At 56.1% G+C, this 24,689-nt stretch overlaps 9 protein-coding genes across 9 annotated transcripts; 5 read left to right on the top strand and 4 right to left on the bottom strand.

Moving 5' to 3' along the window:
- Nucleotides 1-139: 139 nt before the first annotated feature.
- Nucleotides 140-868, bottom strand: QBC33DRAFT_452960 (putative n-terminal acetyltransferase; the record flags this gene model as incomplete). The annotated part of the gene is made up of 2 exons (XM_060424662.1): nt 140-601; nt 689-868. The coding sequence occupies 2 exons, from the start codon at nt 866-868 to the stop codon at nt 140-142; spliced, it is 642 nt and encodes a 213-aa protein (XP_060282600.1).
- Nucleotides 869-1,263: 395 nt separating this feature from the next.
- QBC33DRAFT_540846 (putative phospholipid:diacylglycerol acyltransferase) lies at nt 1,264-3,858 on the top strand. Its single transcript, XM_060428105.1, has 2 exons — nt 1,264-1,939; nt 2,019-3,858. The coding sequence occupies exons 1-2, from the start codon at nt 1,568-1,570 to the stop codon at nt 3,582-3,584; spliced, it is 1,938 nt and encodes a 645-aa protein (XP_060282599.1). The 5' UTR covers nt 1,264-1,567; the 3' UTR covers nt 3,585-3,858.
- Nucleotides 3,850-6,327, top strand: QBC33DRAFT_95100 (uncharacterized protein). Its single transcript, XM_060433213.1, has 3 exons — nt 3,850-4,239; nt 4,298-4,830; nt 4,892-6,327. Exons 1-3 carry the CDS (start codon nt 4,185-4,187, stop codon nt 5,825-5,827), a joined length of 1,524 nt encoding a protein of 507 aa, XP_060282598.1. The 5' UTR covers nt 3,850-4,184; the 3' UTR covers nt 5,828-6,327.
- A 731-nt stretch (nt 6,328-7,058) lies between these two features.
- On the top strand, nt 7,059-10,014 carry QBC33DRAFT_559701 (putative ph domain-protein; the record flags this gene model as incomplete). The annotated part of the gene is made up of 4 exons (XM_060429993.1): nt 7,059-7,683; nt 7,795-8,282; nt 8,354-8,691; nt 8,760-10,014. 4 exons carry the CDS (start codon nt 7,059-7,061, stop codon nt 10,012-10,014), a joined length of 2,706 nt encoding a protein of 901 aa, XP_060282597.1.
- A 1,915-nt stretch (nt 10,015-11,929) lies between these two features.
- On the top strand, nt 11,930-14,266 carry QBC33DRAFT_578750 (major facilitator superfamily-domain-containing protein; the record flags this gene model as incomplete). The annotated part of the gene is made up of 2 exons (XM_060431088.1): nt 11,930-12,079; nt 12,128-14,266. The coding sequence occupies 2 exons, from the start codon at nt 11,930-11,932 to the stop codon at nt 14,264-14,266; spliced, it is 2,289 nt and encodes a 762-aa protein (XP_060282596.1).
- A 46-nt stretch (nt 14,267-14,312) lies between these two features.
- On the bottom strand, nt 14,313-15,502 carry QBC33DRAFT_540838 (Gar1-domain-containing protein). The gene is made up of 3 exons (XM_060428104.1): nt 15,316-15,502; nt 15,102-15,253; nt 14,313-15,024 (listed from the first exon to the last, which is right to left on the bottom strand). Exons 1-3 carry the CDS (start codon nt 15,380-15,382, stop codon nt 14,578-14,580), a joined length of 666 nt encoding a protein of 221 aa, XP_060282595.1. The 5' UTR covers nt 15,383-15,502; the 3' UTR covers nt 14,313-14,577.
- A 135-nt stretch (nt 15,503-15,637) lies between these two features.
- On the top strand, nt 15,638-17,900 carry QBC33DRAFT_540836 (uncharacterized protein). Its single transcript, XM_060428103.1, has 2 exons — nt 15,638-16,864; nt 16,933-17,900. Exons 1-2 carry the CDS (start codon nt 15,875-15,877, stop codon nt 17,503-17,505), a joined length of 1,563 nt encoding a protein of 520 aa, XP_060282594.1. The 5' UTR covers nt 15,638-15,874; the 3' UTR covers nt 17,506-17,900.
- Nucleotides 17,901-18,573: 673 nt separating this feature from the next.
- On the bottom strand, nt 18,574-20,742 carry QBC33DRAFT_588393 (mitochondrial carrier; the record flags this gene model as incomplete). Its single annotated transcript, XM_060431545.1, has 8 exons — nt 18,574-18,936; nt 19,057-19,528; nt 19,602-19,751; nt 19,823-19,955; nt 20,019-20,054; nt 20,113-20,182; nt 20,250-20,471; nt 20,720-20,742. 8 exons carry the CDS (start codon nt 20,740-20,742, stop codon nt 18,894-18,896), a joined length of 1,149 nt encoding a protein of 382 aa, XP_060282593.1. The 3' UTR covers nt 18,574-18,893.
- Nucleotides 20,743-21,491: 749 nt separating this feature from the next.
- QBC33DRAFT_453352 (APG9-domain-containing protein) lies at nt 21,492-24,327 on the bottom strand (the record flags this gene model as incomplete). Its single annotated transcript, XM_060424680.1, has 3 exons — nt 21,492-22,823; nt 22,888-23,608; nt 23,669-24,327. The coding sequence occupies 3 exons, from the start codon at nt 24,325-24,327 to the stop codon at nt 21,492-21,494; spliced, it is 2,712 nt and encodes a 903-aa protein (XP_060282592.1).
- Nucleotides 24,328-24,689: the final 362 nt, after the last annotated feature.

Raw genomic sequence — 24,689 nt, 5'->3', positions numbered from 1 at the left:
ACAGTAATTCTAACGAGGTCTCGTGTAGCGGCCCAATCGCCACTCACGGTGAAGGGGATCGTTGTCGTAAAGCACGGTGTAATAGCATATACTCGTTGGGAGATAGAGGCCGGATTGGTTGGTATCACTCGTGAGAAGATCAGGCTGCCCTTGGGGAGTCTGTGATCGGTACGGGCGAGCCTTTGCCAGACTGTGACTGAGTAAGCGACTGGCCTGGCAATCTGTCGGCATGGTCGAGTGCAAAATCCGTGGCTGCATCTGCGTCAAGAGACTTGAGCAACAACACAAGCCGATAGGCGCTGTTGCCATTCAGGTAATAGCGGTGCAACTTCTTAGACCGCAAAAACCCCAGCCTCTCATACAGCCGCATGGCTGGGATGTTGGTCTCCTCCGTCTCCAGGACGATCTCGTCGGCGCTGCGCTGAGCCATGGCTTCGATGGCCTGCTTGACGAGTGCGGTTGCGATGCCGTGGCCGCGGTACTGAGACGAGACGGCAAGCATGGCAATGTATCCACGCAGCGTCTGGGGCGAGTGGGACGCGTGTGTCTCCAGCTTGCAGATGATGACGCCCACGAGGGAGGAATCGACGGGGTTCAGAGCCTGCGGTAGGGCGGCAGCGTCAGTATGGCCGAGCTTGGTGCCGTGCCCGTAGGAAGAAGATGGGAAGAGTCGGGAGGGTCAAGGTACCATAAAACATAGGTGGCCCCATTGGTATAAGAAGTACCGGTAGACGTATATGCTGTACGGCTCGCTGAGATCCTTGGAGATCAGGGCCCGAATGGCGGGGAGATACTGCTCCTCCAGCTTGTGCTCATACTGGATGTATCTCAGCTCGCCAGGGAGCTCCGTCAGACGAGGAGCCTCCATTTCGTTAAGCTCGGAATCCGTCGGTATCAGCTTGGCCGATTCATCCCGTGGGGGGGCGCATCAGAGCAGAGCGTCTTGGGATGGAAACGAAGAGTCGCCCCGCACGAGAGAACGGACGAGGGGGAAAACCTTGAAAACCCCAAAGAGTTCACGAGAGGTTACGTGGGTATCTAATGTAGGCAATGGCGGCGGGTGTTGGAGAGACACCTGAGTCAGGAAAAAAAGAAACAAGCCACACTTTTAAGTTCGCCTTAAAATAGGTAAGACGGAACGTGATCTGGGACGGATGTGGGATGACGAGTTGACTTTCACATGCAAGGAACGACGTCAATCAATGAGGGGAATAATTATGCCTCGTAATTCGATTAACAGCTTTAGTGACAGGCTTCGGAACCCCTGGTCCCTCGGAAATATATACAAAGTTTAGCACCGCCATTTCGTCTATGTACCTACCTATCTATGTAAGGTACTGTATCACTCTATTTCATTACCACGAGCATTCGTTTCGTTTCACGGGATCTCATATACACCTAGGGAGGTAATTTGGTTGTCGAACCGGATCATTCCAGGCTAGGAATCGCAAACTTGTACCTCCCTAAGTAAATATATTCCCCAAGCTTGAGCCAAGCAACCGCCAATCCTTATAACAGCATCACGGGTCAAGTTGGCGACAATTTTGTCGCACTGGCAGGCCGAGCGATGTCGTCGCCCGGCGTTGGTGCAGGAGCAGCAGCCGGCCTCCCAGGCATGGCCACAACGCTCCGTCGTCGCGTGATTGGAACTGACACGCCGTCCGAGACTCCAACCCCGACTCCGACTCCGACACCACGCGAGACAAGTCCAGGGAAGACGGACAAGAAGAAGATCGAGGTCGCCCACCGCAGGCACAAGTCGCGTAAGAGGAGGAATACTGCAATTTTCCTGTTGGGGAGTCTGTTCGGCATCATCGCGGCCGGATTCTTTGCCAAAAGCAATGATCTGATCGACTTCCCCGGGATTGGGGAGCTGAGCATGGACAGCTTGTTCGACGTGCTTCCCGCCGGCCTCGTCAAGGACATAGGCGATCTGATGGCGAGTGGCTCCCGTGACAGCCCGTTTGCGTTCTCTCCCTCTCTCCCTCTCTTTGCTGACTCCTCTTCTCTGCCTCTAGAAGGGAGAGCGCGACTTCATCGAAAGCTACGACGCCTTCTCGGTCGGGCTCAAGGCCAAGTCCGAAGGCCTGTCGGCCGATCATCCCATCGTCATGATCCCGGGGGTCATATCGACGGGTCTCGAGTCGTGGGGTACGTCTAACGCCTCCCTCCCATACTTCCGGAAGCGGCTATGGGGCAGCTGGAGCATGATGAGGGCCCTCGTGATGGAGAAGGAGGTCTGGAAACAGCATATCATGCTCGACAAGCAGACCGGGCTGGATCCGCCGGGCATCAAGCTGAGAGCTGCCCAGGGCTTCGATGCCACCGACTTCTTCATCACTGGCTACTGGATCTGGAACAAGATCATCGAGAACTTGGCCTCGCTTGGCTACGATCCGACAAGCTCATTCACAGCAGCATACGACTGGCGGCTGTCGTATCCCAATCTGGAAGTGCGTGACCAGTACTTTACAAGGCTCATGTCGCACATCGAGATGGCTGTTGCCCTTTCCAACAGGAAGGTTGTCATCGTCTCGCACAGCATGGGCAGTCAGGTCCTGTTTTACTTTTTCCACTGGGTTGCGTCAGAAAAGGGGGGCCGCGGAGGAGACGATTGGGTCGAGCGCCACGTCGATTCCTGGATCAATGTCAGCGGGTGCATGCTCGGCGCCGTGAAAGACATCACGGCCATGCTCTCTGGAGAGATGCGAGACACCGCCCAGCTGAACGCCTTCGCCGTCTACGGCCTCGAGAAGTTCCTGAGCAAGGAGGAGAGGGGCGAGATCTTCCGCGCCATGCCTGGCATGTCGTCCATGCTACCGATCGGTGGCAATGCCGTTTGGGGTAATCTGACCTGGGCACCCGATGATCAGCCTGGCCAGGAGGAGTCATTCGGCTCCCTCCTCAATTTCCGCACAGGTGCCAACTGGACTACTCCGGATAGGAACTTCACCGTGGACGACGCGATGGAATACTTGTTCAACACGACTGAGGATTGGTATCAGAAACAGGTGAAGGGCAGCTACTCCCAGGGTGTCGCCCATACGAGCGCCGAGGTCAACGCGAACGAGAACGACTCGCGTAAATGGGTCAACCCGCTAGAGACACGTCTGCCGCTGGCGCCGAGTCTGAAGGTCTACTGCTTCTACGGCGTGGGCAAACCGACCGAGAGGGCGTACTATTACCGAGCGCCAGACATACCACAAGCAACCAACCTCAACATCACGATCGACACGGGCCTGACCCAGGGACGTATCGACCACGGCGTCATCCTAGGCGAGGGGGACGGAACGGTCAACCTGATCAGCACCGGCTACATGTGCAACAAAGGCTGGAAGATGAAGAGGTACAACCCCGCCGGCGTGAAGGTGACGGTCGTCGAGATGCCGCACGAGCCCGAGAGGTTCAACCCGAGGGGCGGACCCAAAACGGCCGACCACGTCGACATTCTTGGGAGGCAGAACCTGAACGAGCTCATCCTCAGGATTGCTGCCGGCAAGGGCGACGATATTGACGACTACGTTGTAAGCCGAATCCGAGAGTATTCGGAGAGAGTCGAGATATACGAAGAAGACGGCGATTGAAGGCAGAGTCACGTGGGTATGTAAATTGTTTTCTTAATAGCAGGTCCTGGGTCGGCAGCTTCTTTTTAGGTTGTTTTTCGGTGAGCACGGTGTTCAGGTCGATGATCATTGTTTGTAGACTACAACTGCCTCAGGTAAGGTACCTTCCATCTTGTGGCGTATGTCGGGGATGCATAAATCAGGTCATGGAAGATACCTAGGTACCTCAATGATGTCAGTCAACCAGTATATACCTGTACCATTAAGATAAGAGGTAAGCGTAGGCAGATTCCATGATAAGTGCTTGGAATTAAATGCTAGTGGGTCCACGCTGGAGATGATCAAAGTGGCCAGTGTCTCAGCTTTGCCGGCCCGCCAAGAAGGGCGCATCACATCAAAGGCTACCTAGATAGGTAGACATTCGCATCCTGCAACTGACTCTGGATATTGACAAAACAGTTGTTGCAGTATTAGTCGTCAGCTACGGATCTTATCTCCCTTCTTCTTTATCCATACCAATCGCAACCACAGGTGTCTCCAACCTCATGCCAGACCTTTGTGGACGAGCCGAGCCTTGCGATGCCAATTCCCCCACCAAAGTCGGGCTTGTCCGTTTGAAAAATGGCGGACCAGGATATCACTTCGGCTGTCGAGACCGAACAGCAATTCTGGGATGGTCAGTCTGGCTTGCTATCAACCCACTAGCGCTATCGCTAACACGTGTGTATGTTCAGAGCTGGACGAGACCGTCTCAACGCCATGCAGCACCCACGAGCTGATCGACGATGCGCTCCGCGCCTGGCTGCAGCTGGTCGCGGGCTGCAGAGACCAGTACCTCCACTGCGAAGACGACATTGCGGGCTGTTCTCAAAGACTGCTGGACAGCCGTATATTTCTCCAGAACACCGAGTACGTTCGCACGCAGATCATCTACAGCCTGCTGCAGGAGGACGAGTACGCCCCCCTCCATATCATTGCCAACTTCCTCCTCCTCGACGGCCGCTCCGATGAGGCCATATTCCGCCGCATGATAGACGCCGGCTGTTTCCCCCGGTTGCTGGATCTTGTCAAGGACTGTCGAGATGAAGACCGTCGCCTCCATCGCCTGTTGCTCGAGCTGATGTACGAAATGTCTCGAATCGAGCATTTGCGCCCCGAGGACTTGATACAGGTCGACGACAACTTTGTCATCTATCTATTCCAGCTTATCGAGTCCTTGTCCGACGATGTGAACGACCCATATCACTACCCCGTCATCCGAGTTTTGGTAGGTCTCCCACCGTCCTAAGTATAAAGTATTGGCCAGGAGGCTAATGTTTCTTGCATAGCTAGTGTTGAATGAGCAGTATATGGTCGCCTCGACTACGGCAGCCGTAGATCCCGGTTCGCCGATGGCACCCCTGACGAACCGTATCATCAAGATGCTAGGCCTTCATGGGCCAATATTTAGGACTTTTGGGGAGAACATCATCCTTCTCCTGAATCGAGAGGTGGAGACGTCCCTGCAACTGCTAATCCTCAAGCTCCTTTACCTGCTGTTCACTACGAAGTCGACGTATGAGTATTTCTACACCAACGACTTGCGAGTCCTCCTCGACGTGATAATCCGCAACCTCCTCGATCTGCCCAACGAGCTGAGCTCGCTCAGGCACACGTATCTACGGGTCATGTCGCCCCTCCTGTCCCATACGCAGCTGAGCCAACCGCCACACTACAAGCGGGAGGAAATCTTGAAAGTCCTCGGAATCCTCGGCGGGTCTGGAAGCGCACATTTCGCGCCAGCCGATGAGACGACACTACGCCTGGTTGATCGGGTCACCAAGGTCCCGTGGCTTGCCGAGAACGCCGGCTCCGGGGAGGACGAGATCGCGAACAAGTTCCTAGGGATCAGCCTCTCGCATGCACAGGCCGCCAGCAACGTCAGTGTCGTGGATGTGGCCGCCGTGACCGAGAAGCCCGGAGTGAAGACTCCCAGCCGAAGAATCGAGTTCCCGCGGGAAGTCAAGGAGCTTGTGAGCACTGCCCATGAGACGGCGAATAGGGCCGAGAAACAGGCGAGACCCAAGAAGGCCCTGCCTGCGGTACCAAAGCACCGCCATGGCGCCCCAATGGTTCAGCAGACGGCGACGATACACGTCAACAGCAATGGGCCGAAGAAGCTGCCACCCAAGGCACCACCCCCGCGGCGGAGAGCGAAGGTCAAGGCGGTGGCATCGAGCACGGAGAGCGTGGCGGTGCCCGAGGCGCTGCATCCGGTTTCATAGGTTGAAATCAGCCAACACCTACTGGGAAGGGGTCGGCCCAGGATCTGAATTGCTGGGTCAGTGAATGCCCCTTGTTTCCTACAGGTGCATGCACCTCGGTGACGGGGATTGCAATATCTTTTTATATGTCTTTTCACACAAGGAAGCTGGAGTTGGGACGGGCCACCACGCGCATAGCACGGCGTTGAAGGTTTCACTGTATTGTTGGCGAATCCGGCGTCGGTCTATTTTGAAGCGCGCTTGCACTTTGCTTTGTCTGTGTGGCGCCTGATTCTTCAAACGTGGGGGACGGTAATGTGCATATGTAGGTACAGAGAATGATGATCTCGCTTTCGCTTCGCATCCAATCTTTCCACTGCAGTTTGTAGCTTGTTAGAGGGGTGGTCATGTCATCAGCCTAGTCGAGCTTTCGCTCAAGACGACGGGTCGGCAGAGGCATCTACGTCAATGTGCCGCGAAACTTGATGTGGGATTTAAGATGGAGTCGTAGCGTATACTTATTGACTGGGTCTAAGGGGCCTAAAATGTAGTTGGATTTGCTAGCTGGGTCACTGCCTAGTCATTACCTCCACACGGAGCTTACAGCGATCAAACGATCCTTACTACATAGTACTGTCGGTATACCCGGATTACTGTACGGATACATATTGTGATTGGGTCTGGGTGAGTCCGCGACGGGATCTAGGAATCTGGAGAGGTGGGCGCAGAACGACGTCATAGCGTCGCTACTTGACTAGGTACGCGGTAGGTATCTTCCTACCCACATAAAGCAGCATGATGATTGAGCAGAGCTGAATTGCTGGAAGAGAATGGGATTAATACTACAGGCTCGACGCTCGCCAAGAGAGATTGAAATGCCAAGTTTATAGGAGGAACTAAGCAAATTACGTTCATCCAGGTCTCCTCCAGATGCGCATAAATAGGTACCTACCTACCTGAACCGAAGTAGCCGAGAGTAGGTGCGCCCCTTTTTCAATCGACGCGCCTCGTTTACATTCCCAGTTCACACCTGCTCTCCTCTCAACACCCCATCTAACCGGAACTGTCGAGAAACCAGTCCAGTACCTAGCTACTGACCCGACTGAGCGACTAAACCATCGATTGTGTGCGCAGTGATCTCGCTCTTGAAGGGTACCTCATTTAGTAAAACCTGAGGAAGCCCAAGTGGGGCCCACTCAGAACCGAACATCGCTTGGCTGATGCCATTGCGTCAGCGTCTCGACACCCGATCATGACGACCCCAATCGATGCCCCCGTGTCCAGAACACCTAGTCAATCGGGGAGGAGCTATATCCACCAGCAGCCACCCACGCATGTATCACCTTTACCATCGCCATCGCACTCCAACCGCCACTCCCAGAACCCGTCTTACCCAACTGCCACCCCCGCAGACGAGACGCTCTCAAATACTCTAGCGAACTCAGCCGCTCATCCCGCATCACACCGAGACCCGTACGCTACTCCGCTCGCCGCTCCCGTCGCGACTCGCCCGGCGAAGTTCACCGAAGAGTGGGACGCCAGTCGGCGAGGAAGCTCGATCGTGGATGGACACCTAAATTCTGTCCCCCCAAGCACCACCATGCAGCGCTCTAGCTCTGTCTCCGGGTCGATTGGCCCGGCCGACGGGAGTCACATAGCCACGGCCCTCTCGCGCGGGAACACGCTGAAGAAGAAGCCATCCCTCAGGAGAGGTGGGAGCCTGAAGCGCAGCAGCAGCCGAAGGAGCATGAAGGCCGGAAGCGTCCGGAGTCTGGCACTGCAGTCCAGCACCGATGAGCAAGAGCTGCATAGTGCATTCTATTGCCCCGTCCCTACCGCAGGGAATCCCACGGAAGCTCTCGCGGCCAGATTTCAGGGTGAGTCGTCGCCGTCATCTCCCTCACTTGCCTCTCCCTCTCCCAATCTCCCCAAATTCCTGGCCTCTTAAAAAAAAGAATGTCGTTGCTGACTGAAACAATTATTCTCAGCGTGGCGCAAGATTCTCAAGGACCTCATCTCCTACTTTAGGGAGGTGCAGTCGCATTACGAGCACCGGGTCAAGTCGCTCCAGAAATTGGGCAACGTGCTGAATAGCACGGCGATGCCGCCGGGGTTCCTGGGGTCCGGAGGTCTTGACGATGCCCTGCAGATACTTATGAGCAACAACAAACAAGCAGTCGTCGAGTCGATCAAGGCGAAGGAGATCGAGGAGGACGTTATATTGGCGCTTACAGGCCTACGGAGTGATCTTCGCCAAAAGATCAAGGAGATCAAGAATCTCTCCGGCGACTTCAAGAACTCTGTGGATAGAGAGATGGACGCTACGCGCAAAGCCGTCAACCAACTCCAGGAAGCACTTGGGCAGTCCGATATGGACCCCGCCCTGGTGACTGGCAAGCAGGACCCGTATCTCCTAAGACTGAGCGTGGATCGGCAGCTGGAGAAGCAGATTGACGAGGAGAACTATCTACATCAGGTATAGCCATCTCTCCATTGAGATTTCGCCCATGCACGATATATCGAGAAACCATCTGACAGGGGCGCTAGGCATATTTAAATCTCGAGAACTCGGGACGGGAGCTCGAGTCTATCGTTGTGGGCGAGATACAAAAGTCGTACAACGCCTACGCAGGTATCATGAAGCGTGAAGCCGATGTAGCCTACAATACGGTCGAAGAACTCCGGGTCGGACCCATTGCCATGCCCAAGGACCACGAGTGGGCAGCATTCGTTCAAGGCGAGGGCCAGCTGGTAGATCCCGAAGTTCCCATCCGGTCGACCGAGATAATCCACTATCCCGGACGCGACCACTTGGCCTGTCAGGAGGTCAGGGCAGGGCTGCTGGAGCGCAAGAGCAAATATCTGAAGAGCTACACTGCTGGATGGTGAGTGCCGACCCCATCATGCTCCCCCTGTTAAATCCGGCGGCGATTGCTGACTGCTCGATTCCTAGGTACGTTCTTTCACCGACTCACCTGCACGAGTTCAAGTCCGCGGACAAGACGCAAGCGCCAGTCATGTCACTTTACCTTCCCGAGCAGAAACTAGGATCGCACTCGGCCGAAGGCGGCGCCACGAACAAGTTCGTCCTAAAGGGCCGGCAGACGGGCGCCCTGCACCGCGGCCACACGTGGGTCTTCCGCGCCGAGAGCCATGACACGATGATGGCTTGGTACGAAGACATTAAGGCCCTCACCGAGAAGTCTCCCGAGGAACGCAGCAACTTCGTGCGGGTGCACTCGCGGAGCTTCAGCCGGTCGTCCCAACGGTCCTTCAGCAGCGACGGAGTCGTGGATGAGGATGATGACGAACCGTTCTCCGCCACCAATTTGGTCAACCAGGAGCCGAACAACGACGCGCAGCCAAGGCGTCCCGAACCAGGTGGGCGATTCCCATCTGATCTCCAGGTGAACGCGGAACGAGGCTTACAGGCTCCTCTATCACCGTCTAGTCTAAGCTCCGGATTCAACGAACACCAGGACCACGACACGGTTGCGGCGGCGGCTGCCTTGCCCGGGAGCGATATCGGGAACTCGGGTGCTCCTCCCGCGGATTCCCGATACGGATATGGGAGCACGGCCCGAACACCAATGGACCAGGCACCATCTCATGCAGCCATTGTTAGTCACCAAGCTCAAGAGGACGGCGTGAACCCTTACACCAGCGAGCCCGTTCAGCGTCGAGGCCCGACTAATTATACAATTGCTGCCGTTGGCCCACCATCCGACGGGGCTGGTGTTGGGGATGCTCGGGAGCTGAGCAATGGGAACCCGGGCTGGATCGAGAACACGCCATCTGAACCCCGAGATCATCTAGTTGCAGCTTCGTACGCCCCCCAGTCGAATGGTGGTCAGATTGCTCCACCAGAGGCGGCGGAGACTAGGACGGCCAACTACATAGTACCCCTTTCGGCTGGCCAGCATCAGGCCACGCCTCCGGGGGTGGAGTTGGAGGACAACCCGTACGCAGCTCGGGGGCGCAGCCCGGCAAACGTGGGCTTTGCAGCCGTCCCAGTTGTGGACAAGATGGATTTGGACAAGTCGGGATACGGGCAGCAGTCCAGCCAGACGCACCCGGCCAACTCGGGAGAGCAGCCCCTGTTCAGGCCAGAGCAGGCAGGTCAGCCAGAGGGGACAGCAGTCCGCAGCGACAGACCCCACATGCATATCCCTGGCGAGTATCCAAAGTCTGGGCCACCTGCCGGATAAGGACTGCTTCTCAGCCAAGTCTCTTGGTCTGCTTACGGTCGCAAGTTCCATCTGTCCGTTCTCCGATGCCAAAGTTACGTCGAAACTTATTTCCTTATCTCTTTTTGGGCCCGTCCCTTTCCGTACACGCGTGGGACATAGAGAGTTGGGGCGGTTTGGGGCGAGTTAGGGACCCCTGGTAGCCAACGGGAAACTCTAGGTTGGGCAAAGAATGAGCACATGTACGAATACTAGGGGTTTTCTTGAATGTATGCAATCTTTTTTTATTTATGAGCCGTCACCGCTTGTCAGGCCGTGCATGTACAATTTTGTTGAGCTTGCCTCTTGAATCTTCTAATGCTAGGAAGGTAGGAGCGTGATGTTGTGCCTCTCATTGGAAAGTCATTCTGCCAAGCACGTGCTTCTCCCCCTTCGGACCTTCACTGCATCCTTCGGCCAGGCCGGGTCATATTCGGGGATGAAGCCACGCCAACGGTGCCTTGCAGCTCGTCCGCACACGTTCTAATTCGGGAAGAGCTAATGTTGCGAAATGGTTCACCCCCTAACCCCATCCATCCCTTTTCAGGATCATCATCACCTTACCTACCTCTTTCCTTTCCAATGCTCAACCCTTCTCAACACACCACGCCATAGCTAAAGCACACAGCGCTGAAAACAAACAAATTCCAGGTCATTCAACTCTTAGCACTTTCCATGCGCTAATTCCTCCTCGGTACCTGGATGTGCTACTCGGTTGCCAACATACGGTTGCCACCAGCCCCGACTCGTGTTACCATCAAGGCATTGAGGGCTGCGAGAAACACGAAGTTCCGAAGACTCGTCGAAAATATGCACGCAGTCAAGTGGCTGTGAGAGTGAGCTGGGTGGGGTAGTCCGCCGAGGCGCTGCTGGTACGGACACGTAACGAAAAGTGGCATCACATTGAGGTGCGCCTCATTGGTATCTTGCTAGGGGGGGATCCAGCGAACCCCTGGTCTGTCCTTCCGCGCCCATCACCGATCCCTGCAGATACTCTCAACAATTGCCATCCGGCCGCTTGACTTTTTTGTAGGTATCCGGATAGCTTAAACAAGCTTATTATACAGCGTACGGGTTTTCAGCCGCACCTGTCCTCCCTGAGGGTCCCGGGCTTAGGAGAAGAGAGCCCCAAGGTCCGTCCGGTGGTTGAGCCGACGGCTGCGCTGATTATCACCAGGCTCCCGTCCACTCAGAGCAATGGTCTAGGCTGGACCCAAGACTGCGGTGATCAGGGCTGATGTATTGTGTTCTCCGCGGCGGGACGAATGGATCGCCGCTATTCCATCGGCCTTGCCCGAGTTCACAGCAGGCCGCAGGAGGGACGCCTACAACCCGACTACAGTCGTACCTTTCGATTCCTTCCATATGCTTCCAGGCCCTCCTTATCCTCTCTGTGATTCGACATCCCTTGGCAATTGTGCCACATGCTCCTACTTCTCACTCAGCCAGGCACTCTTGATTGTGGATCGCCCCCTTAATATCTATCTTTAACAATGCAGGACACCCGAGCCATCTTATGATATGGGGCCGGTCGTCATGTTCCCGCTCCAGTGGAACCTGTCAGCTCACTGCTTTTCTTCTTCTGTTCCCCATCACTCTCTACTCGTTTTTGTTTTAGTCCTGGTATTCTCGGCCCGGGATCTCCCAATGTTTTAAGCCATGCATCTCACTCGAGTGATCGGGTCACCTTGTCCCGAGGTAGTCTACTTCTGCTGCTGCTCCTCGATCTTGGTCCCCTTTCACCAACCTCGGCTGTAGTTCTCGACGGAACCACGGAGGCCAGCATCACTCACTGCGTCGGCCCGCTTGTCAGGTAGAGGTTGAGAGACGGCTCTTACCAGCGTCACTCGCAGGAACCCAAATAGCCAGCCTGTCAAGCAGCAGCCAAACATCAACAATGGAGAAACAACGTCCAGCTTCGGTCCTGCCTAGCAGCCCGGGCATGGTGTCCGACTTGCGAGTGGCAACCGAAGCGATGCAAAGGGCGGCGGACGCCATGGTCGCGGCCACGGAGTCGTTTCGGAGGGAAACCCAGACCCAAAATACCGTGATTCCGATAACAGTCGTCCACGGTGTTCCCACCCCAAGTGACAAGGCTCCCATGGCACAGCATTCTGAAGAATCATTGAGGGAATCCGGCAGAGACAGCCTGAGCCTGATGCCGTTCGCAACACCGGCAGGGAGCAGTGTCAGTATCGGTACGTCGGTGGACCGTCGGTCACTGAGCAGGCCGCGCACCGCAGGCTCCGGCAATCCAGGCCAGTCCTCCTCTTCCTCAAACCGTCCCCTGATCCCTGAACTCAGTTCGCCACCTCCACTGCCAGACTTCTTCCCCAGGCGACAAACCTACGAGCCGGTTCACACAGACGACAGCTATTTTGGAGCCCCCGTAAATCACAGCCCTCCGGCAGCCGAACCAGTGCAACACCTCTCCAGCATCCACACGCTGGACTGGCCGGTAACCACGGGCTCGACGCCGACTCTTACCCCCGCACCCGTTGTGCAGCCCGGCCCGGGGCACCAATGGCCGATACAGCCTTACCGGAATTGGACATCGCATGTCGATTTGGTCGAGGCAGCCGAGCGATACAAATCACACTCCAGCCCGCAGTCCGGGCTGGAAGGGAACCGGGATGAGTATGGAAACGAGAATTCGGTGCCCCTCAAGCTGCGACGAGCGCCCTTGCCCGGACGGGCCACGCCCGACTCTTCCCGCACCTCGTCTATTACTAGCAGAACCAACGGGGCCAACGGAATCCGTCCGCCGTTGGCGGGCGCGTCGGCGGCACCGGAAGGCTTCTCTCTGAGCCACGAGGTGTCCTTTGTGCTGGTCATCTGCCTGGCCCAAGTCCTCATGCTGGCGGGCATCGGCCAGGCCCTCGCCCCCGCCTCCATCATTGGGCAGACCTTCCCCGACACGACGCCCGGCTCGCTGGCGTGGTACTCGGCGGCGTACGGCCTGACGGCGGGCACCTTCGTCCTCCCGGCGGGGAGGTTCGGCGACCTCTTCGGGCACAAGAAGATCTTCATCCTCGGCTTCCTGTGGTTCGCGCTCTGGAGCGTCGTCGCCGGTTTCGCCGAGATGATCGAATTCGTGGGCGGCCACGGGACGGTCTTCTTCTGCTTCAGCAGAGCCATGCAGGGCATCGGCCCCGCCCTGCTCGTGCCGAACGGCCAGGCCATGCTCGGTAGGGCGTACCAGCCGGGCCCGCGCAAGAACCTGGTCATGTCGCTGTTCGGCGCCGCGGCGCCCCTCGGCTTCGTGGTCGGCGCCGTCATGTCCACCCTGTTCGCCATCAAGGCGTCGTGGCCCTGGGCCTTCTGGTCCCAGGGCGCCGTCTGCGTCGGGCTCGCAGCCGTGAGCGTGCTGGTGCTCCCGCCGACGCGGCAGACTAGGAAGAACGACAGGGAGAGCCTCTGGGTCCAGCTAGACGGCTACGGCATGGTCTTTGGCGTCTGCGGCCTCGTCCTGTTCAACTTCTCCTTCAACCAGGCTCCCATCGTGTCGTGGGCCTCCTCTTACACCTACTTCATCCTGATCATCAGCGTCATGCTGATCGCCGCCTTCGTGTACACCGAACTGGTGGCGCCGTATCCCCTCGTCCCCATCGCCGCCATGCACGCGCAAACCAACTTCGTGCTGGGCTGCACCGGTGCCGGGTGGGCCTGCTTCAGCATCTGGGTCTACTACAGCTTCTCGTTCCTCGAGAACCTAAGGGGATGGTCCCCATTGCTGGCCAGCGCTGCCTACTCACCGGGTCCGATCAGCGGTCTCATCGCGAGCCTGCTGACTGGGTATCTCATGAGCCGGATCAAGCCGCACTGGATCATGTTCGTATCGATGTGCGCCTTCTTCACCGGCAGCATCCTCATGGTGACGGCGCCGGTGGACCAGAACTACTGGTACAACACCTTCTTGAGCATATTGATCATGCCGTTCGGCATGGACATGTCCAACCCGGCGGCAACGATCCTACTGAGCAACATCGTGTCTAAGGAGCATCAGGGCATCGCCGCCAGCCTCGTGGTGACGGTGGTGAACTACTCCATCTCCATCGCGCTGGGCATCGCCGGCACCGTCGAGACCCACGTCAACGACGGCGGGCAAAACATCCACGCGGGTTATAGGGGCGCCCAGTACTTCGGCCTTGGACTGGGGGGCCTGGGCATCGTGTTGGCCGCCACTTTCCTGGTCCAGAGTTACATGAGGGCCTCATCATCCCTCAAGGCGTAATGAAGAAATGCATTATAAGTAATAACAGGCTGCGATTACGCATAAGCTCAGGGGTCAAGTGCATGGATGGCGTTTCGAGGTAATTGCACCGGCAGGGAAACACACAAGTTTCCTGTAATGTATCTTTTAGCATCTTTTGCATTTAAGAACAGCTACATGGCAAGCTAGCCCGGGAATTTGAGACAACCAGAAATATGAGTTCACTTAATGTCCAGAACGCCGTCATGTAGCCAGGCCATACCAACAGCCACCGTGAAATGGGGAAACACAAGAGAGAAAGAGGGAGAAGGGGGATGAAGACGGCGAGAGCATTAGCTCCCCCGGCTGAAGCCTCCCCGACCCCTCCCTCTTCCTCCGCCCCGATCGCCGCCCCGTGAGAAACCCCCAGAGCCACCCCGACCGCCGAAGCCTCCTCGGTCGCCGCCAAAGCCTCCTCCTCTCCCACCGCCAAAGCCGCCTCGGCCGCGCGGGGCGCCTCCCCTGCCGCCTCGCGGTGCGCCACGGCCACCCCTCGAAAACCCTCCGCCTCTGCCGCCAAAGGAGGGTCCGCCTCGGCCGGGCTTCTTCACCTTACTGACTGTGCCAGGGGGCGGTTTCGGCTTCGGCAGGAACCTTTGAAGGGGCAGGAGCTTCTCGCCCGAGATGTAGAATTTGTCGCCGAACTTGAACGACGTTGCCTGGATACCCTCGGAAGGCTTGATGGTGAAGTAGAGTTGGTTGATGGGTCCAAGAACTTCATCAATTTTGCCGATAGAAGTCTTCAGTGCGCCGTTAGTACAGTCCATTGCCCGACAGGGTCGAAAAAGGAGAAGGGGGGACGTAGAAGGCCGCCTACCTTGTTCTCCAGGTACATCGGCGCGTTGAAGTGAGGAACCGAAGGGTTTATGCTCTCGCACACCATCTCGCCTTCGCATGCATGTATGAATTTGCCCATCTCCAATACCGTTGCCGGCGGGCCCATGTCTCGCTGTTGATACCCTCCGCGGCCTGTCAAGTGGAGTTCGTCAGCCAAATGAATGCCTCAAAAAGAAGCAATTGAGACCACTTACCACCTCCCCGGCCGCCGAAGCCGCCTCCGCCAAAGCCACGGCCACGTGGCGCTCCCCGGAATGACATTTTGTGCTGTTCACTGCGAATTGTGGTGCGGCAGTGAAGGTTTGGACGTGGACACGAGCTTCTTGGCGGATTGAAAGCGTTGCCTCGAGATCGATTTTTTCGACTTCTTTTTTTTCCCTTCGTTCAATTCTGCCTCTGGAACGGAGATAGGATTATCCGCCAGCCCAAGCGCGGCCCCGCAGGTACCTAGGTACCTAGGTGACCTTAGAGTTCGACCTCCGCCGGCTATCAAGGCCAATTGGCCATATTGGCCATATCGATTGGCCATTGGTATGTATGTCATTTAGGTGAGGCTGAATTTCCGAAAGGACAGCTTTTCAATCTCGATGCCACCTTTCGCCTACATTCCTCCCCCAATACTCCCACGACAATCCTTCTTTCCAAGGTCGTTTTTGATCTGTTTGTTTTACCACTTACCTTCCTTTCCCTGGTATCTGTCGTTACAAGCCTACCTATCCCGACCAGCTCGTTCGTATCGGGCGTCTTTTCATCATGGTCCGGCTATCGACACTGGCATTCGCCGCCACCCTTCTCTCGGGGCAGTCCTTCGTGGCTGGCCTTGCCGAATCGGACATCCCATCTGATGCGCCTGTGTCTACACTTCTCGCCTCCGCGCAGGCCCATCTCTCGAGGGGCCAGACCAGCGATGCATTGCTTTACTACAATGCAGCCATCGCGCGAGACCCCAGCAACTACCTCACCTTCTTCAAGCGTGCCTCCACCTTCCTGTCCTTGGGCCGCACTTCGCAGGCGACCGACGACTTCAACAAGGTTCTGTCGCTGAAGCCCGGCTTCGAGGCCGCCCACGCCCAGCTGGGCAACCTCAAGGCACGGAGCGCCGACTGGGATGCGGCGAGGGAGCAGTACCTCCTGGCCAAGAAGACGCCGTCGGAGTACAAGGAGTTTGCGGAGCTCGAAGCAGCTGAAGGCGCTGCCAGTCTGGCTGAGTCGGCGGAGAAGAGCGAGGACTGGGAAGGGTGCGTCAGCAATGCCGATGCGGCGATCCAGGTCGCGAACCGCGCCCTCCGATTGAGGGAGATGCGCTCGCGGTGCCGCTTCGAGGCCGGCCAGATACAAGGGGGCGTCAGCGATTTGCTCCACGTCCTGCAGATGAACCCGGGTGACACATCTCCGCACGTCAAGATCGCGGCAATCTATTTCTACGCCATGGCGGACAGAGCAGAGGGCCTCGCGCAGATCCGCAAGTGCATGCATTCGGATCCCGAGTCCAAGGTCTGCAAGAAGGTGCTGAAGGAAATGAAGGCCACCGAAAAGACAATAAACAAGGCCGAGAAGGAACTTCGGGAACAACAGCCCCTCACCGCTTCCAGGAAATTGGTGCCACATAAAGACGAGAAAGGCTTGATCGTGGAGGTGAGGGCCCGGGTGCAGGCGTTCCTGGATGACGGGACAATTCCGAAGTCGGCCGGTAACGCCCTTGTCACCAAGCTCGTGGGAATGGCCTGTGAAGCATTTTACAACGTAAGTGACTGGACTGGGTTCATGCAAGAACCTCACATGGACGATGAATCTAACTAACGGTTTTACAGATGGACAGTAAAAAGGCCAAGGAGTATTGTGCCGAGTCGCTCGAACTGGATGAGAACTCGTTCTACGGCCTGTTGTATCAGGCCAAGTCGCAGCTCGAGGCAGAGGAATACGAAGCGAGCATCAACACGCTCAACAAGGCCGCTGAAGGCGCCGACCAGGAGAGGCAGCAGATCGTCAGGCCCCTATTACAAAAGGCCGAGTTGGAGCTGAAGCGCAGCAGGACGAAGGACTATTACAAAGTCCTGGGGGTTGCGCGGGACGCGGACGAGAGGCAGATCAAGTCGGCATATCGGAAACTGTCGAAGCAACATCATCCAGACAAGACTGGGAGGGCTGGTCCGACTGGGCCGACGAAGGAGGAGGCCGAAAAGAAAATGGCTGCCATTAACGAGGCGTACGAGGTCCTCAGCAACCCGGAATTACGAGAGCGCTTCGACCGTGGCGACGATCCTAATTCACAGGAGCAGCGGAATCCGTTCCAGGGCAGCCCATTCGGCGGCGGCCGACCGTTTATGTTCCAGCAAGGCAGCCCGCAGTTTCAGTACCAGTTTGGTGGCGGCTTCCATTTTTGAAGGCCATGGACCCAAGCCCCCTTCTACGTTTTTCCCTCCCTTTATTTCTTTATGGCATGTTAGGCGCACAAGAAGGAGTTACGGTGTTGAAGAGGAGCCTCCACTTCGGAGCTTACTCCGAGTGATGACAACCGGAGAAAGGCCGATAGCCGCGGGGCCTAATAAGATGAGGGTCGGCATTCGCTTTCATGTGCCTAGTTGTTTGCGCTCGCATTTCGCGCAGTGCTGGCGCGCAATATGCCGTCCAGTTTGCGGTGCATCAATCGACTTTAGGATACTAGAACCCTTGGGGTTGATATCATATGTGAGCATGACGACGGACTTTGACCACTGGTCGAGTTTGGGGCCGTGATGATTGCTTGCATGCTGCTAATTGCGATGGGGGCCAAACGAGCCATTCAGCTGTAAACGGCAAATCCCTTGCTGAACGCCGTGTAGCTTGGCGTAGTGATTGCCCCGTATTCGACCACATCATGCCGCTGTGAGGATACGCCACTACCAGGGTCCTTCTCTATCCAACACACATTCTACTGATCCTAACTGGATCAGGTGCCCATTCATCCCGTAAGACAGGACACAGCCCACCCAAGCTCCCTGGTCACTTCGATGTTTGCCTCGGATGGAAACGTGCAGATCGACACGGATAACTTGGTCTCCCTTCCCTCGTCTAAAGTTTCTTCTTCTGGTTGTATGCAGTTGGACAGACCTAGCATCGGGCGTATCAACACGCCCTTTCGCAGTACTCCCATCCTTTTTTTTTTTTTTTTTTTTTTACTAGGTCGAGCCTATCATTTCCAATGACCTGCACCCCGGTTGAACGGCGGCGTCCGGGATAAAGATCCAGTGCTTTACTCCTGCGAGTGCTGGCCCCTGTGGCTCGTCTAGTCTTCCTGTCAGAGGTCACATCGGACGCATCATGCCTGGTATATGTACCATGAGGGCACCAACGAAGGCGGTCAATCACCATGGCCAACCGAGCAAAGTTTCTTTTCATGTCAATAGAAGCCCGTTTACTTTTGGAAGGGGCAGTATTATTTTATATACACGGGCCTCGAGTTCGTCCATCGGGGGGTCCCTGGTAAAAAAAAAAAACGCAGTTTTCGTTTGACTCCGGAGCCGCAAATGAGATGCCAGGACGCCTCCGGCAGCATCTAACAGGAAAATGGCGCCGAGATGGTATGCGCAGCGTCTGACAGGATCAATCAGACATTCAGATAGTGGAGTTTCTTCTTTTGGTTCGACTTCGACTTGCTTATTAGCTAGCCACTCTGTCGATGGGGAGAGTATAGTACAAGCGGGAAAGGCCCAAGCAGTGAGCAGCTTGGGTGGGTGTCAATTGGTAACGAGCCGACATACCCTGTTGGAAGTGTGGGAAACGGTTGGATTCGTCATCGTCCGTCCGATGTGTCATTCTGACGGATGAAGTATGCCCTGTGCCAAGTTAGCCAAGGATATTTATAAGATTTATTACAAATTTCAAAAGTTTTTTTTTTTCTTCAAGCAAAAAGAGTGTGACAGTATGAAAGAGACAAGAGACTGGGGGATACGCACTTTGAGGCCTCGTAAGCCGACCAGCAGATTGCGGTGCTTGGCATCGTGGTCACAACCCTAGGTCGGACGCCCTTGAAGAAGCCGCGGAAGCCTTCTCGTTGGTACAGCAGTCGACAACCGGCAGTGAAGCCGTTGACGGTCCTCAGCTCAGGGTCGTGAGCATTGCCCCTCGTCTGGAGCATAGTCTTGATGACATCCATGGGCGTCGTCAGGGCGGCTGCAAAACCACCAGCGACGGCGCCAGCCATGCAATGGGTGACGGGGTCGTATGTCTTGGTGGGGTTCATCGTCGTCGATATTGACTCGTAGGCCAGGAATTGTAGCGCGGTAAAGGGTACCGTCATGGAGAGCGTGGTCGGGTAGGAGACGTAGAAGGCCGCGAGGCCCTCATTCTTGTAAACGTACTTGGCGCAATCCGTCATGGACCGGTATATCTTGCTCGAGTTCTGGATCTGCATTCTTTGCTTGATGACTGTGGATTGGTCAGGTTGGAATTCTCGCATGCACACCCGGAAGGGGTTGGGTTGTATGTTTTATCGACATACCGTCGAAGGGATTCATGAGCGCATCGCTGGCAATGGTTGCGCATGCTCCGCTTGTTGCCGCCGCCAAAGGATGATGTACGCCAGCCCGGTTGCCCCCCATGAGATGCTTGACGGCCTCGTATGTGGCAAAATAGACGGCATGTGCAGGTCCTTCCAGAGGTCAGTAGCTATCGACAGCAGCAAGGGAAGCAGACATAAAGCCGCTGGGGAGCCAGGCATACCCGCACCGACGACGACGCTGGACATGCCGCGCCATAAACTCATGATGCCCTCCCCTGTCGCTATCCTGTATGTTCCCTGAATCATCCCATTGTAGACTGCGGAGGGAGTAGGGTTGACTATCTGCATCCGGGTCTGTGATCATTGGCGGGTCAGCGTCATTTGATGGTCAATAGGGGGGCCGCCGGGGACACGTACTTTGATGGCGTCGATGGGATACATGACAGTGTGCTCCTACAACCTCAATCAGTTTCCCCCATGTTCCGGCAAGCATTGGGAGGCGGGGACGAACAGCTATTCCAGCAAAAGCGCCTGCTATCATGTTCTGCACCAAGGAGAAGTTTGGGGGGAGGGATTCATAGCTACGGGAGAGGTCAGCTTAGCACGCGCCACGGGGCGTCCACGGGGGAGCAGCGAGGAGAGACGCACTCATAGTCCTCGACGGGCTCGGCATTTGGCTGGGCCATCTGGGCCACAGCTTCCGATGCTTCGCCGAAGGCCTTGGGCTGGAGATCCAGGTTGACGATGTTTCTAAGCTTGCCGGCCTGGCAGTGCAAGAGCTTCCGCAAGACCCTTGCAGTGACGCAATGGAAAGGGGGCTCGTTCGTCCTCGAATAGCGCCGGGTGCTGCGGAAAGGATGCGAAATAGAGCTGTCGGCAAAGATGCGCAAATGTTAATTGAGACGGTGCTCGCCCGGGAGCCAGGTGGCCGCGAAATGTGGTCGTTGGAGCTTGCAAGGCTGTGTGTTCTCGGCTTTGTGCTGGAACCTCGAATTTTTCTGCGACCGTTCTCGGACAGGGCCAGATAAGGGACATCAGAAAAGAGAATGGGCTGGAGCCCGTCGGGCAGTCAGAGGGCGGTACGCGCTAGACAGGGGTGGCGGTTATCTCCGCCCCACCTTGATCGATTTGTATTCTCCATTATCGGGGCTTCACCAGGGACGCAAGCTGGAACCTCGGAAGCAAGCCTGAATACACAGTACATAAATTATACCTCGCTAAATTACGACGCCAGCAACCTCTACCCAGTCGTAGACCCCCTGTGAAGGGCATGAGGAGGAGGTACCAAAGGTTTGTCTCGGTAGTACCTGCTATCTACTGAGTAGGATGTGATTAAATAGGTAATCCCCTGTGGCTCGTAGTTACGCACCGAGCGGGCCGAAGCCGATCACCGCCGAGGTCCACTCTGTTGTTCACTTGAGCATCGCTCGACTTGGCGGTGCCTTGGGTAATCTACCATGTGCAAATATTTCCTGTCGATGGACGTCCCTTGCGGCTCAAATGTGAGAGCAGGAAACCCGGGGCGACTTGCTGTGTATCGTCATAATCGTACGATAACCATGCCGCTTGCTGTTTGTCGTTCCAAATCCCTGTCTTCACCGATTGCATATCAAGTACTATGATATTACTGGCATGCCGGTGCCGACCACCCCTGTCTTAGCCGCGCTGAAATTCCAGATGAGAGTTATTGGAGTTGGCGTGGAGAGGGACTACGATGCCCTCCGGCTAGCTCTTCCGTACCTATGCAGCTGGAACTTATAATAGAAGCGGATGCATGCGGGAGCAATGATGGGTCAGGACGGCGACAGGGTATGCGCATTGGAGCAACACCCGCCGTAGCCCGCGGTTGTCCGAGTGCTCCCGCCCATTGATCTGACAGTGTCCGTCGGGTCACCTAACGCCGCCCGGTCGTCGATTCAGCTGGGCCTGGTTGAACTGGTAGATCATGCCCACCACCCCAGCAACTGGTTCGTCAGCGTTGGTCCCACTGTTCTCCCTGCTCAACGCCTTTGTGGGTGAAGTCTGCCACGTCGATTCGTCCAATGCACCCCCACTCTCGTACGCATCTTCGTCTTCGTCGTCTTTTGATTCTCCCCTTTCTTCCAGTCCATCCTCGACCGACTCCTCGATGATGTTGCTCGCCGCATACGCCCCTCTTCCCCCGGCTTGCCGGGTTCGGTGAGCGCTCTTGCTTCCAAAGTTACTGGGAGGAGGTTGATGATGGGGATCTAGCAGGATTGATGCCATCGGCGACGGCTGGGGAACGATAGGTCCGAAGCGGGGGGTCCTGGCGGGCGCGCGGCTTCTTGGTCGCTCGCTTCGCCCGATCCGGGATCCTTGCAAATCCGCCGCTAGCGTCGGCGAGTTCATGCTTGGCCAAGCGGGAGGGGGATGGAACTGTTGCCGCACGCTCGGAGGTAGATGACTGGGACCTCCGGCCTTTTGGTTGAACATGTAATTGCCGTAGTTCCCAATAAAGCCGTAATACGACGCCTCCATCTTGCCATGCTTCGTCGCGTAGTAGTCGTCTCGCACGTCGACTCCGTCCGCCCGCTTCTTTGCGTTCTCAAGACCCTTCTTGAAATCAAACTCTGCAAAGGAGCAGACATAGCCGAGTCCGTCGACGTGGATTGTAAACTCGCGGAAGAAGTCGATGATCTGGTTGCTTGATTTGGGGAGGCTAAAGAATAGCAGCAGAGGTGTGACCAGGATGCTGAGGACTTCCTCGAAGAAAATGACGATCTTGATCTTGTACAGTTCCGAGAACTCCTTCTTAACGTCATAGCTGTGAAGTCGCTCATTCCAGTGATCCGGCTCGTAGTGGGTGTACTCGATCACGTTTCGGAGGGCGAACTCCGGGTCGAAGACGGTATTTTCCTCCGAGATGCTCCCGTGGGCATACACCCACACAGCGGTAAGAATTCCCACGTAGAATAGGACAGTCCGATCATGGGTGATCTCAAAATTCAGGAACAGCTCCGGATCGATCAAGGTAGTAATGGCTAAGACCGTCACGAGAGCGCCGGCTATGAACGCCACTGTTCTAAAGAGCATCTCGGTCTTCACTCTCGGGAACTGGTCTATATAGTGAGCCGCATAGGGATGGGACATGTTGAGCCGCTTCCGGAAGAGATGGGGCAGTTCGTTGAACTCTCTAAATTTCCACTCCGCAAGGGGCGTGTAAGTACGCGCACCTATGGCGGATGGATTCTTCTGGTATTCCTAAACGGGGGTGTCAGCAGTCTTCCTATCGAAGATGATGCGGGTTTCACAGGGCCGTACATACCTGGTAGTAGGTCAGGAAGTATACGATTAGGAGGTATCCAGTGAGGAACGGTGCGAGGATGAGGTTCATAAACCCGGCGAAGATGAACCGCCCCCTGAGCTTCGCGCTGAGCTCACCACGGCGATCAGACTTCAAAAATTCCTGGTTTACCTGGCCCTGTTCATCGAAAACGAAATCTAGAACGCTGAACATGAGGGTCCACTCGAGAGTGCGGGAGAAGAGCTCATTCGAGCGAAGAAACGGAATCGGGAGCTTGAGGTCCAAGACATCCTTGTTGAAAAGAGCAATTAGGTAGTTCTCCCGCCTCATTAGACGGTTGGCGATGTCGGAGGCATCAAGCCTTTCCTTGGATTGGCTTCCAATGTATCGCCGCTGGGCCGGCGTTAAGTGCATCGCCGTCTTGGGGTTGTGGTCCCTTAGCGCCATAATCCGAGCTACAATGTCCTGCCATGTGACCGTCTGCATGTCCTCATCAGGAATGTTGAGCAAGTAGACATAGAAGTCGCGCACGTTGAACAGACGCCGGAGGTCCAAGAGATACTGGATCGACTTCCAGATGAAGTAGAATGTAAAGACCCAGAGGCCAAGGTTCCAGAGTCCAGACATGTTCTTCGTGCAGCGGGGGACCAGAATCTCCGACATGGTCTTGCTATCTCTGACCTTGCGGTAGTCTATGCATTGGGTGAGAAAGGTTAGGAATACGGCGACAAATACGACGTTTCTAAGTGCGCATTAGCGATGAGAATGGGATGAAGTCGGAAGGTTCCAGAGGAGAACTCACAGTAAATGGAGGAACCTCTCCAATAGAATGCACCAGATACCATAGCCATGGTAGTAGTCGTATACGTCCCTGATGAAGTTGTCGAGGTTCGAGACGTTAGCCCACCTCCACTCGGCCTTCTTTCTCGCATTACCCGGAGCGACGCCAGCCAGGAATGCCCTGGGGCCGCCCAGGTTGCGAGGCGGGACAAAATCATCGTCTTGATGTAGCCTCTGTTGGGCTTGCGCCGTCTCCCACTGAGCACGAGCTTTTCTTGTGGAGGGCCCCGGGGCAACACCGGGCTTAGAGGGCTCAGACTTCTCCCTCCGCTGCCCCGTGCCAGTGTGAGGTTCAACTAATAAGGATGCGGGCACATCATTATCCCCATCCTCATCGGGTGTAAACCACCTCGGGTGGGCATCTTTGTGGGAACCGTGGCCTCCGTGATCGCGTCCTCCCATCTGCCTAGTCGCGCGCTCGAGAGAGAGCCTACTATCGTCGACGCCGATTCCTTCTGCATGTTCCAAATCATACTCGTGAAACTGATGGTTGAGGTTCTCTTCATCCAAAAGCCCAGCACGGTCTTCAACATCAGAGTTGCCGTCTCTGGCTCTCAGGTCGTCATAGAAAGAACGAGCGGGTCTGGATTGTAGCAGCTTGGAGAACATGTTGGAGGTCATGGTGGGCAAGCCGAGTCGGACCGCGGTTGGGACGAGGCTTGGTCCGGGGGGACCATTGTCCAAGGTCCAGACGTATGTGTCGCTGAGCTCTATGAGGTTGTCAACAAGATGAAGGACGTCTGTAGGCTACTGGTCGAGGGTGCGAGCAGGTCTGCTGTTTGGGAGAAGTAGGGTCAAGACAAGATTTGAAAGTTTACACACAAAGTTCAGGGAACAGAGACGGTCGTGACTGCTCTTAGATAAGTGTATGAATGGTTGGTCATGGGCTGGATGATTCAAGGCTGTCAGATGGTTCGCTGTGGCTGCCTGCACAAGCCAGCTGATTGACCCCGGAACTTAGGTAACTTGAACTATGACGAGGG

Source organism: Phialemonium atrogriseum, assembly GCF_030411735.1.
Source record: "Phialemonium atrogriseum strain 8032-3 unplaced genomic scaffold QBC33scaffold_15, whole genome shotgun sequence".
NCBI classification, from domain to species: domain Eukaryota; kingdom Fungi; phylum Ascomycota; class Sordariomycetes; order Cephalothecales; family Cephalothecaceae; genus Phialemonium; species Phialemonium atrogriseum.
Note: the sequence above shows the minus strand (reverse complement) of the source record. Positions and strands in the feature narration are given on the sequence as shown.

What these genes read in the sequence shown, in the direction of transcription:
- QBC33DRAFT_540846 (XM_060428105.1), top strand. Translation starts at nt 1,568, where the DNA reads ATGTCGTCGCCCGGCGTTGGTGCAGGAGCAGCAGCCGGCCTCCCAGGC. An exon ending in AGGACATAGGCGATCTGATG is followed by an intron (nt 1,940 to 2,018) that starts GCGAGTGGCTCC and finishes CTCTGCCTCTAG; the next exon opens with AAGGGAGAGCGCGACTTCAT.
- QBC33DRAFT_95100 (XM_060433213.1), top strand. Translation starts at nt 4,185, where the DNA reads ATGGCGGACCAGGATATCACTTCGGCTGTCGAGACCGAACAGCAATTC. An exon ending in CGAACAGCAATTCTGGGATG is followed by an intron (nt 4,240 to 4,297) that starts GTCAGTCTGGCT and finishes GTGTATGTTCAG; the next exon opens with AGCTGGACGAGACCGTCTCA. An exon ending in ACCCCGTCATCCGAGTTTTG is followed by an intron (nt 4,831 to 4,891) that starts GTAGGTCTCCCA and finishes TTTCTTGCATAG; the next exon opens with CTAGTGTTGAATGAGCAGTA.
- QBC33DRAFT_540838 (XM_060428104.1), bottom strand. Translation starts at nt 15,382, where the DNA reads ATGTCATTCCGGGGAGCGCCACGTGGCCGTGGCTTTGGCGGAGGCGGC. An exon ending in CTTCGGCGGCCGGGGAGGTG is followed by an intron (nt 15,254 to 15,315) that starts GTAAGTGGTCTC and finishes TCCACTTGACAG; the next exon opens with GCCGCGGAGGGTATCAACAG. An exon ending in CGATGTACCTGGAGAACAAG is followed by an intron (nt 15,025 to 15,101) that starts GTAGGCGGCCTT and finishes GGCGCACTGAAG; the next exon opens with ACTTCTATCGGCAAAATTGA.
- QBC33DRAFT_540836 (XM_060428103.1), top strand. Translation starts at nt 15,875, where the DNA reads ATGGTCCGGCTATCGACACTGGCATTCGCCGCCACCCTTCTCTCGGGG. An exon ending in CCTGTGAAGCATTTTACAAC is followed by an intron (nt 16,865 to 16,932) that starts GTAAGTGACTGG and finishes ACGGTTTTACAG; the next exon opens with ATGGACAGTAAAAAGGCCAA.